We start from the raw sequence: 11,393 nt of genomic DNA, 5'->3' as shown, positions 1-11,393 counted from the left end.
AGAAAGCAGCCAGGACCATCCCGGGAGCGGGAGCTCCGTGAAACTGCACCATCTTCCCCAGAGGAGGCCCCCCTTTCTGTGCTCTTCCACGGTCTTCTTAGTTCATTCCAGACTGCGTTCAGCAGACTCTGAGTTCACCCAGATTAACTTTCCAGAAACAGAATTATGAGCGCGTTCTTGTGCTTCAAAACCTGTGTTCCCTTTTCTTACAAAGTGACGTTCAGACAACTTATTGGCAGCCAGGGCCTCCTGGGGTTTGTCCTGGGCCCGCCCACACCTGTCCCTGGAGTCACTTTCTGGTACGCCCACCCATGTTCTGTTTCTTCCACAAGCTATGCCCCCTCCAACCCCATGACTTTGCTCACTCCACCTCCCAAGATGTCCCTTCTTACTTCCTCTGACCTTCCTACCTGCCTGTCAGCACAGAGCCCATCTCTGAAGAGCCAGACTACGTGGACAATGGGTCTTCGGAGCATTTCATCGGCTATAAAAATATCAGTTCCATCCTTCCCAACTTGAAGGAAGCATCTGCACCTCCAAGTCCTACGGAGCTGGGTCCAAAACTCCCTGATGGCATTTCTCTGGCTCTGCCCGGTGTTGTCATTCCTTAGGAACATGTCACATCCTCCATCTGGACTATTAGCTCCTTGGGAGAACAAATTGTCTTATTCAGCTATGTTTTTCATGCAGTCCAAAACGGCATCCAACAAGTACCTACAGCCTGGATGAGTCCAGTGAGTACACAAACAGCCCGGCCCACAACAACGAGGCCACCCCAACTTTTCTGTGTATTCCTGCTTCGACCACTGCTGCCACGTGGATAACAAGTCCCACACGGACATGTCCGTCACTCCTTATGGAATGTGCTCATAGGCAGTCAGCATGGAAGTGCTGGAAGTCAGAATAATTTCTTTTCACCAAGAGTGACCATTATGGTGACAATTCAGAAAATTATGCGCTGGGTGTAATTATGAACCCTTTCAAAAACAAAAATGAGTAATTTTAAAGTTCTCTTTTATAGAACAGTCTAAGTCCTTGACTCTGGCATCTCTGCTACACAATGACCCCATAATAATGCTTCCTGGCAGGAGGACCCGCAAGGCCCTCGGTAGCATCTGGGTTTGGATGTCCTGCCGAGATGCTGAGACCGTCCCTCACCATCCGAGACATCTATTTGCTTCTCAAATATTAAATAGCAGTTATCTCCTTGACCTACATAAAGCAGGAGAGTGTTAGAGAACTTGCCAAGTGTGGGACAATGGGCTGCTGCCTTCCAGAGAGAGCAGTCGCTAAGGAGTCACCAATACCAATTGGCTACGGTGGCAAACAAATAACGGGTTTCATTCATCTGCTCATCAAGCTAATTGCATTTTTATTGGGCCTCTATTGCTTGCCAGGCAGAGAGCGGATCAGTGTTGGGGGGGGGGATAGGAGGCTCAGGCAACTGTCTGCCTCCGATGGGAGCATCACCCTCCATCCAGCCATTGGGCGGGACCTCCAGCCGTGCCCGGACACAGAAGTGGCACAGGAGCCCACCTGGGTGGCCTCACACCCCGCTCCACTGCCGGCAGATGCAGTGCTTACCATAGCAAACGAAGGTGAACGTAAAAGGGAAGCTTTGCGCGATTTAGCAAGTTCGTAGCACACAGTAGGTTAGATGTTTTCCAATAGTTTCACCTAAATTTCCACGGGTCTACCACAAGGGAGCCTCGTCCTGTTTCCAGGCCTTTTCCTGAGAGCCCCACGCTAAGGCCAAGGCCCTCCACATGCATCTCTGACAGGAGCGTGGCAAGAACAGAGCCGCGGGCACTCACAGCGAGCCCACTTGATGCCTCGGTCACCTAGAAGGACTCTGCAAATTGGGGCAGAGCAACGCCGGGGTGCTGGGTGGCTCCACGGCCATCATGGCCTGAACGGAGCTCCACTGTTCTTCCCAGTCCCATCCGGAAGGGACGGCAGAGCTCTGCGGACCAGAACTCAGGGCTCAGCCGAGTAGCACCGGCCCCCATCCCAGCAGAGAGTCTGGGCTTCACATCCATTTCGCGCAACATAGAGAAGCTGCCTTCATGACACAGAATGAGTCACTGCTGACTGCTGGGGTCGGAGGCGTGGTCATCTTGTGTACGAACAGATGCACCAAAACAGACAAAAGTGTTCAAAACCATGTTGTTCTCTTCTTGGCCTGATAAGTATGTCTCTTAGAATGCATATGACATGAAGTCGGGTGGGTCCTTACTAAGGAATACTGGGGATCTTAAATTTAACATACACAGAAGATAGAAGGGTAGGGCAGGCATGTAGGTAGGTAAGTAGGTGGGTGGGTGGGTGGGTAGATGGATGGATGGATGGATGGGGGGTGGGTGGATGGGGGGGTGGATGGATGGATAATGAATGGACAGATGGACAGAGAAATAGGAATGAAAAGGTTGAAGATGAGTAGATAGAGGGATGGATATAGAGGAATGGAGATATGATGATAATAAATGTTAATGATAGTAGTAAATTCCACATGAAATATTTCAAGTACAGTTACTTAGTCACTTCTTAGTATGTTGCCATGTTGGCTTTATCTCACTTTTCTAAAAAAAAATATTTTCAGTTCCATTACCCCTCCTGTCCCTGCTGTCCCCAAATTTAACCACTTACTTGTTTCTCATTCCCACAAATGTTCTTAATGCCTTTACATGCACTCCAATAGGCGCATGTTTTAGAAACATACACGGGAGTTGGTTTCAAAAGTTTTTAACCTTCTTTCTTGCTTGCTGGCTTGCTGCACTGCCTCAGACCTCTGTCTGCAACATTGACGCCAAGTTCACAGACAGACAAAGCTGAAGCATTTAGGGATGCACACTTAGATCATTAAAGTAGAAAGAAAAATAAAGAGATGGTGACCTAAAAGTCAGGACAGTGGTTCTCTTTCGGGAGAACAGTGGGCATTGCGATTGGAGATGCACATGAGGACCGATGGGTCATGGCAGCACTGGGAAGGGGACACAAGGTTTGGGAGGACAGCAGTACATCCATCCATACACTTGTCCTTCATGCAAGTTTTCTACACATATTATATGGTTTTTTGAAGATTCAAAATTGTTTTAAAGTGAGTTTAAAAGCATTCTCTTTTTCATATGCTCTAGAACAGTCAGCAAAATATTATCTTGTCCCCGAATAGAAGGTTAAAAAAAAAATCAGCTTTCAACTCTTAGAACTTGGTGGGATATTATTAATATATAGGCGTTTGATGATCCATTTCTTTGTTATAGAAAAGCAAATGTTCACATGTACCACTTTTTATTGAAACAAGGTTTGGTATATTTTTCTTAAAAATTATTTTCTTTCTTCCATTGAAATAGATTCGTGTGTACGGTTCCCATACTGTGAAGTCCCTACTAGATAACTACCTTCGCCTTTTTTTTTATTGCTAACATTACTGACATCAACGCCTTTGAGGGCGATTATTTTTTTGCACTTTGTTTTGTACTTTTAAAACGTCTTACAAAAAAATCACATATTGCCTGTATAAGCCATAATAATCAAGGAAGTCTATTTCCATTTTTGGAGAAAAAACAATAAGGCTTCTGGGAATTATCTCCTAATTTGAAGAGGTACCTCATGAGGCAAAAAAAATCACCCCTGATGGAGGTCAGGAGCCACCTAACATTTCACAAATCAGATTTGTTTATTTAAGGCAGTGATTTTCAACCTTTTTTTTTCATGGCACAAACACACACTAATTACTAAGGTCAGTGCCCCTGACTAAATACAACCATTTTCATCTCATGGCACAAATAAATTAGTTACTAAAGAAGAAGAGGTCAGGGCCCCTTTTTCTTTAGTAATTAGTTTATGAGTGCGTGAGAAACAAAGGTTGAAAATCACTGATTTAAGGTATGCTTCCGTAGATGAAAATGGCTGTCACTTGGCACTTAAAAAAAAAAGTGGTACTACTAATGCATGTCGAGGTGACTGTCACCATCACACCTGCACCTCTCCCCATGGGCACCCCATGCAGTGTGCCCTGCATGTCCTCAAAGCTTCTCACTGTTTCCATGACCACTGGCCGGTGGCATCATCTGAGTACTGGAATGATATTTTTGGTGACATACTAGGAAAGGTCACTTCCCTCAGTGGGAAGGAAGCAGATGTTTTCTCACCGACGCCTACCATTCTGGGTGATGGCCACAGGGACACACTAGCAACAGTGCTTCATTTCAGGACCTCGGGCCATCTATCCATGACTCAACTTCGTCACTGTCATGCCCTTAGCTGCCTCTTCGTTTTTATTCCAAATAGTGGTGCCATGTGATCTCAGTGTATCTTTATCTTGGTATTTCAGGCTGTCAAACTAATCTGTGAGAGCGTCCTCCTCACGGGTATTTAACTGGCAATTTCTTTTTTATTCCTCAGCAACAGACAGACTCTCCAGTGCCAGATCTCTCCCTCCCCGCTCCACACGCAGGGCTGGTAGACGGGGAGGTAATTCCGCAAGTGACAGGCATGGTGATTTGCCAGGCGGGAGGTTCACGGATCGCTGAAAAGAGGGGTGGCCCCAATGTTTCTAAAGTGAATTCCATCGCAATTATATAATATCTTCCAGAATCTGGCTCTGGCTGAAGAATTTTACAAAAGCTACGTTCCCCAAAACGAAGCTCTTAACTTCTCTGGAAATACACAGCCGTGACCCCTGCCATGAGCAGACATGGGCACCGTTTCCAGCCTTCACCTGCCTCTAAGAACAGCCCACCTACTCATAGAAGCAAAGCACTGCTCTGCTCATGGACAGCAGCGGTTTAATTCTTTGAGTCAAGCCAGGAAAAGGCTTGCAATCACATTCACCTCAACAGATGCACCTGGGCTGGACTTTGCTGTCTGCCTACTGTGTGAAGGGGACATCAGCTCATGACTGTACTCTCTTCCCTCTCGCCAACGTTAACAAAGAATAAAGCTTGACCAATTCAACATGGGCTTTATTTAGCACATAATCTTGGTCAGCAAGATTCGATTCTAAATGACCTCCTAGCGGTCACTCTGAGAGTGAGCCACCAAATTAGAACCGGGACACAGCATCCTCCATGCTGGCATCGATGCCCCAACGGCGGCAGTGGTACCTGGAACCTCTTTGCGTTCTAAAACTGAAATGCCCAGAGCTGCCTCCAGCCAGGCTGGTGCCTGTCTGCCATCTGCCTTTAGACGCACCCAGGCTCTGGCACTGAGCAGGAGGGACGCAGGGAAACTGCAGCCCAGCCCCTTCTGCAGAGTCCCTCAGCGATGGATACCCGGTCTCTAGTCCCAGGACAGGTGCAAGGAGCTTCCTGTCGTATGCAGCAACTGCTCCAAGATCCCAGGGCAGCAGGTGGGGAACAGGGTGAGGACTCATTCTCCATTCATGGGGCTTTCAATGTCCCACTGAAAGGTGCACAGGAACTTTCATCAGAGCTCTGGAAATTTAGGAGTATCTTCCAGTTACATAGACACTGAAATTTTAAAAACAGGGAGACCACTGTTGAGTCACAGACAGGTTTGTACTATAGATCGTGGCTGAGTAAATGTTTTAAAAATCACTGGCACCTGCTGTGCACTCGGGAAGTCTTTGCTGTGTTAAATGGAACGGCCAGCCAAGGAGAGGCCTGGACAGGAGTGGCCCTCTGGCTGTCACTGCTGGGGGTCCTCCTGCTGCTCTCCCTTTCCTCTCCCCACACCTCTCCATGGCCTCTGACTTGTCTCCCAACTGCCCACTCTCTCGCTCAAGTTCATGACCTTCCCTTGCTGGTCCACGCTCCCTATCTAATGTGAAGGGGAACTACTGTTTCATCCCACGCTCTTCCGTTCTCTTCCCCCCCCTCTGGGCCCTTTTCTTGTGCTTTTCTCCATGTCTGGACCACCTCATTTTTGCAAAACAAAAATCAAGCCATATTTTAAGGTCCTTGGTGGCTTTTTCGTTGACTGCTCTGACCTCCCCTCCCAGGGCACGGATCACGGGGCATGCTCTGGGGCACGGAGTACAGAGCACGGGGCACGCTCTGGGGCATAGGGCATGGAGCACGGGGCACACAGCATGGAGCACAGAGTACAGAGCACAGGGCACAGGGCATGGAGCACGGGGAACACGGCACAGGGCACGGAGTACAGAGCACGGGGTACAGGGCATGGAGCACGGGGAACACGGCATGGGGCATGGAGTACAGAGCACGGGGCACAGCACACGGGGCACAGGGCACGGAGCATGCACTGGGGCACGGAGTACAGTGCACGGGGCACAGCACACGGGGCACAGGGCACGGAGCACGGGGCACGGAGCATGCACTGGGGCATGGAGTACAGAGCACGGGGCACAGCACACGGGGCACAGGGCACGGAGCACGGGGCACACTCTGGGGCACAGCACACGGGGCACAGGGCATGGAGCATGGGGCACAGCACACGGGGCACAGGGCACGGAGCACGGGGCACGGAGCATGCACTGGGGCACGGAGTACAGAACACGGGGCACAGCACACGGGGCACAGGGCACGGAGCACGGGGCACGGAGCATGCACTGGGGCACGGAGTACAGAACACGGGGCACAGCACACGGGGCACAGGGCACGGAGCACGGGACATAGAGCATGCACTGGGGCAGCTTTAGGATCGGTTCCACCAGGTAGCGGGTCCATCTCCTCATGTCCAGGCACACAGCACCCAGAGCAGTGCCTTGTGCTGAGTGGGTGCACAATTAGTGTTTGCTGAGCGTTGTTCTTGGGGTCGCTGGGCACCGTTGGGGGGATCTCCTACCCACCATGGTATAGAATGAGTGCCATGAAGCATGAGCAGAAAGGTGCAGCTTCAGGGTGCAGTGTCAGAAGCAGCTCACGGAGGAAGCCGTGCCTCAGCCCCAGAGCTTCTGTGCAGCTTAGACCAGGGATTGAAGTTTGTCTGCTACCTGACAACCTCACTGCTTCCACAAAGCCCCGTGAACTCTAAAGAAGTGTAGGCAGCCCCCGGTGTTCTATGCAGGAAGCCATATTCAACTCCCAATACAGACCCAAGTCTCGGGACTTAACATGGAAAAGGAAGAAAACGATCTCCTCCCGCCACCCAGCCATCTGCAGTCTGGGGAGAGGCACACCATGCACTGAAATAATGCTCTCTCTTGCCATTGGGTTTTTACCATAAATCACAGAGATCAAAAGGCACGGTTATACTTCCTCATTTAATAGCACCCTTGAGGGGTAAATGGGAAAGGTGACATAAATCCCTGAGACGGCAGGTGCTCTCTGCCTCCAGAACGAAAGAAATCTTCTAACTTTCTCCTAATGCCAGCGTGGAAGGTTTTCCATGTTTGCCCCTCCAGGAAACCAAGTTTTGCCAGCGGGGGACTTTTTCCTACAGACAGCTTTGAGAATGGCTTTTGAAAATTGTTATTGAGGTGCCATAAAGTATCTCCTGGTGAGAGAGAGGAGAGGCCACAGCTCACGGGACAGCAGGGAGCCCGCGGGAAGCAGGAACGGCCGCAGGGCCACTTTTGGGGGATGGCGACTCCAGGACCCTTTTCTCTTCCACGGCCATTCCTTCCACACAAGCAGAACGAATGACAGGGCAAATGGGCGACTGAGCTGTGAAGCCGCAGGGTAGAGGGGGCTGAAAATCCGTCAGCAGACACAGCTCAGAGTCTCATTCTGTGAAAGGAAGCTGCCCTTCCTGGTGCCCCAGGCAGATGCAAGACATTACTAGTGTGTGCTGCAAAACACAAGGGGATGCAGAACCAGGGGCAGCGGAGGACTCATGGGTGCGGGGGATGTATGTAACTACGAGATCAAATCATGTCTACTGCAGGCTCCACAGTCTAGTGCCATCAGAATCGAACAGAAGAGTTAATGCCACTGCAAAAGAAAAATCCAAGACGACGCTGGAAAGTCGTCTTGTACGGTGCCTGGCATGCAATGAACTACCAACTTCAGAAACTATTTCATGGTGAGCTTCCCACTGTGCCCAGACAACATTCAGTCAGTGAGCGCTCACCGGTGCCCCATCTCAGGTCCATGGGCACCTACTCAGGGTGGACACGTGTTGTCACGGTAAGCCCAGCCCACGGGTTTCCCATTGCCATCAGAGAAGTGCCAGGCTTCCCATTCTTCCCAAACACCGTCAGACTGGGAGGTAAGGAGAACAGCACTCTGTTTTTCTTTACTTGTTTACATTCTTATTGAATTTACTGGGGTGACATTAATACAGTGAATTTACTGGGGTGACATTAATACATAATGTAGGTTTCAGGTGTACAATTCTAGAGTACATCATCAGTAGACTGCACTGTGTGCCCCCCCCCCCCGTCGAGTCTCTCTCCATCACCATCTGTCCTCGCTTTGCCCTCTTCTACCTCCCCCACCCGTCCCCCTGGTAATATGTCTCACCATACTGCACTGCTGTCTGTGCCTATTGAGGTTTTTTGTTTTCTTTGCTTGATCCCTTCACCTTTCTCACCAAGCTACTAACTCCCCTCCCCTCTGACAGTTCATCCTGTTCTCTGTATCTCTGAGTCTGTTTCTGTTTCATTTATTTTGTTCATTAGATCCCACATATACATGCAATCATATGGTACTTGTCTTTCTCTGACCGGCTTACCTCATTTAGTGTAAAAATCTCCAAGTCCGTCCACGCTGTCACAAAATAAGATTTGATTCTTTTTTACCGCTGAGTAGTATTCCACTGTGTGAATGGACCACAGCTCTTTCATCCACTCGTCCACTGATGGACACTTGGGCTGCTTCCAGATCTTGCCCATTGTAAATAACACTGCAGTGAACATGGTGGTGCGTGTACTCTTTCAAATCAGCGTTGAGGGCTCTTTGGATGAATTTCCAGAAGTGAAGTTGCTGGCTCATAGGGCAGTTCCTTCACCCATTTTTTGAGGAACCTCCATACTGCTTTCCGTAGTGGCCGCACAAAGCTGCTCACCTCACACCTGGCAGAACGGCTGTTGTCAACAACAGCAGGTGTGGGCGAGAACACAGAGGAAAGAGAACAGCCATCTCTCTGTGGCCCCGCCACAGCCTAACCCAGTGAGCTCAGGGGTCCTCATACACTGTTCTGTGGCTGCTTTCCATCTCAGTCTCACAGGTGGCACGTGGCTTCTGCCACCTGCCTCCAGAATCTTGGCTCACTGTTCAAGCCACTGCCACCCACACAGCTGCCCAACCCTCCCCGGGTGGGGCTGGTGCCCTGCGCCCACTCCACACCCGCTCTCTGGTGACACCATGGAAACAGCCCTGTCCCGTGCTCTACTTCCCCAGGGCTCTTCCCATGGCCTGGGGGTCTGCAGGGCAAGGGCGGTGTCAGCAGCAGGGACCTTCCACCACCGTCCTCTGACTCTACTCCACACTCACACCACACGCACACCTCAGAAGAGAACACCGGTCAGATCGTCAGAGGGAGAAGAACAAAGACAGGGAGGAGGGGACGGAAGCACGCGCACCCCCTGCGGGAACAGCACGGTGCAGCAAGACTCGCTTCTGCCGGTAACTTGAAGTTGGAGATGAAAATAAAATAGTAATTAAAAAAATCAGTACAATCTCAAACAGATGCAGACACAAACCCCTTGGCACCACGGCTGATGTCAGTGTGACCTCCACGCGAGCCCCGAGCATCTACCGAGGAAGTGTTCCCGACGCGCTCATCCACCTCCATCCCCACTAATGCTAGGCCTGCGTTTGCGCCACATGACCCATCTACAAAATGGCATTCCTTCTGATGATTTCAGACACGTCTGTCCTCATGAAAAAGGCTACCCGTCTTACCCTGTCTCTTTAAACACTAATGCGGCCGCTGAATACCATTGTATGGCACTAATTGTAATGAATGCCACGGAGTTCACATTTAAATACATTTTCTCATTCAAGGTTCTAACCAATAAAGAAACAATATGTGTCTACACGCCCCTCCACCCACACACACACACTGATCACATGCTTAAGCAGAATTACCTGTGTTTAAATTGAAATGGCAGAAGAGAAGTATCTTTTCTCTTCACTGAGATGTGCTCTTTCCGTGTTTCTAAAATTTAACTTGATCCTCTCCACATTATCTTGAAAATGACTCATGAATCATAATTCCGAATATGAAATAAGAAAGCATCGAACAGCCTACTGTTTTATTTTCATTTCACACCAAGAACAGATCTTCATCTGAAACAGGTACACCACAGTGACACCTTGCCTCCCCCGTGAGTGATCAGTACTGCGTCCCGAACCAGCGGTTTACGCCCGCAACGCTGAGGTGGAGCTCCAGGCTGACGACAAAGTATTCCTCTGTCTCCTCGAGCCACACCAGCTCCACTCGCACAGCTCCCGACGGGTCCTGGTAGTCGATACAGTAAGTCTGTCCCACGGAATGAGGACCATCGCAGGGGCTGGGGCAAGGCCGCATGCAGACTGGGGAACTGAAACACCAAAAGGGTTTCCCACACTCGTCCAAAAGAGTTACGTCCATTATAGAACAACTCTACAAAGCAAGCACAAACATTGATGGGTGTGAGGATGAAACAGCCAGTTCCGTCAGGTCTAACTAACAAATGTATAAATGCGTGAGGGGACAAACAAGAATGAAGAAGGAGGGGGGAGGAGGAGGAGGGGAGGGGGAGGAGGGGAGGGGAGGGGGAGGGGGAGGGAGAGGAAGGGAGGAGAATGAGGAGGAGGAGGGGGAAGAGGAGGAGGGGGAAGAGGAGGAGGGGGAGAAGGAGGAGGAGAACGATGAAAAGAAGGAGGGGGAGAAGGAGGAGGGGAAGGAAAGGAGGAGGATGAGGAGGAGGAAGGGAGGAGGAGGAGGAGGAGGGGAAGAGGGGGGAGGAGGGGGAGGAGGGGGAGGATGAGGAGGAGAGGAGGAGGAGGGGAGGAAGAAGAGGGGGAGGAGGGTGAGGGGGAGGAGGGGGAGGAGGATGAGGAAGAGGAGGGGGGAGGAGGAGGAGGAAGAGGAGGAGGGGAGGAGGGAGAGAAGGAGAAGGAAGAGGAGGAGGTGGAGGATGAGAAGGAGGTGGAGGAAGATGAGGAAGAGGATGAGGAGGAGGAGGAGGAGGAAGGGGAGAAGGAGGAGGAGGAAGAAGAGGGGGGAGGAAGAGGAGGAGGGGAGGAGGGAGAGGGGGAGAAAGAGGAGGGGGAGGAGGAGGAGAAGGAGGAGGAGGAGGAGGAGGAGAAGGAGGAGGAAGAAGAGGAGGGGGAGGAGGAGGAGGAGGAGGAAAAGAAGGAGGAGGGGAGGGTGAGGAAGAGGGGGGAGAAAGAGGAGGAGGGGAGGAGGAGGAGGAAGGGAGGAGGGGAAAGAGGGGGAGGAGGAGAATGAGGAAGAGGAAAAAGAGGAGGGTGAGGAGGATGAGGAGGAGGAGAAGGAGGAGGAGGTGGAGGGGAGGGGGAGGAGAGGAGGAGAAGGAG

General features: G+C 50.8%; 1 protein-coding gene across 6 annotated transcripts in view; it reads right to left on the bottom strand.

Moving 5' to 3' along the window:
* Window positions 1-10,089: 10,089 nt before the first annotated feature.
* The window catches only part of FBXO15 (F-box protein 15), a 45,337-nt gene continuing 44,033 nt past the window's right edge, over window positions 10,090-11,393 (bottom strand). For all 6 annotated transcript variants that reach the window (XM_066246398.1, XM_066246394.1, XM_066246393.1 and 3 more), the window contains one exon: window positions 10,090-10,473. In XM_066246398.1, coding sequence (XP_066102495.1) covers window positions 10,204-10,473 — 270 coding nt within the window. In that variant the 3' untranslated portion in view covers window positions 10,090-10,203. The remainder of the gene's footprint in view (window positions 10,474-11,393) is intronic.

The sequence above is a fragment of the Saccopteryx bilineata genome, chromosome 11 (genome assembly GCF_036850765.1).
Source record: "Saccopteryx bilineata isolate mSacBil1 chromosome 11, mSacBil1_pri_phased_curated, whole genome shotgun sequence".
NCBI lineage: Eukaryota > Metazoa > Chordata > Mammalia > Chiroptera > Emballonuridae > Saccopteryx > Saccopteryx bilineata.
Note: the sequence above shows the minus strand (reverse complement) of the source record. Positions and strands in the feature narration are given on the sequence as shown.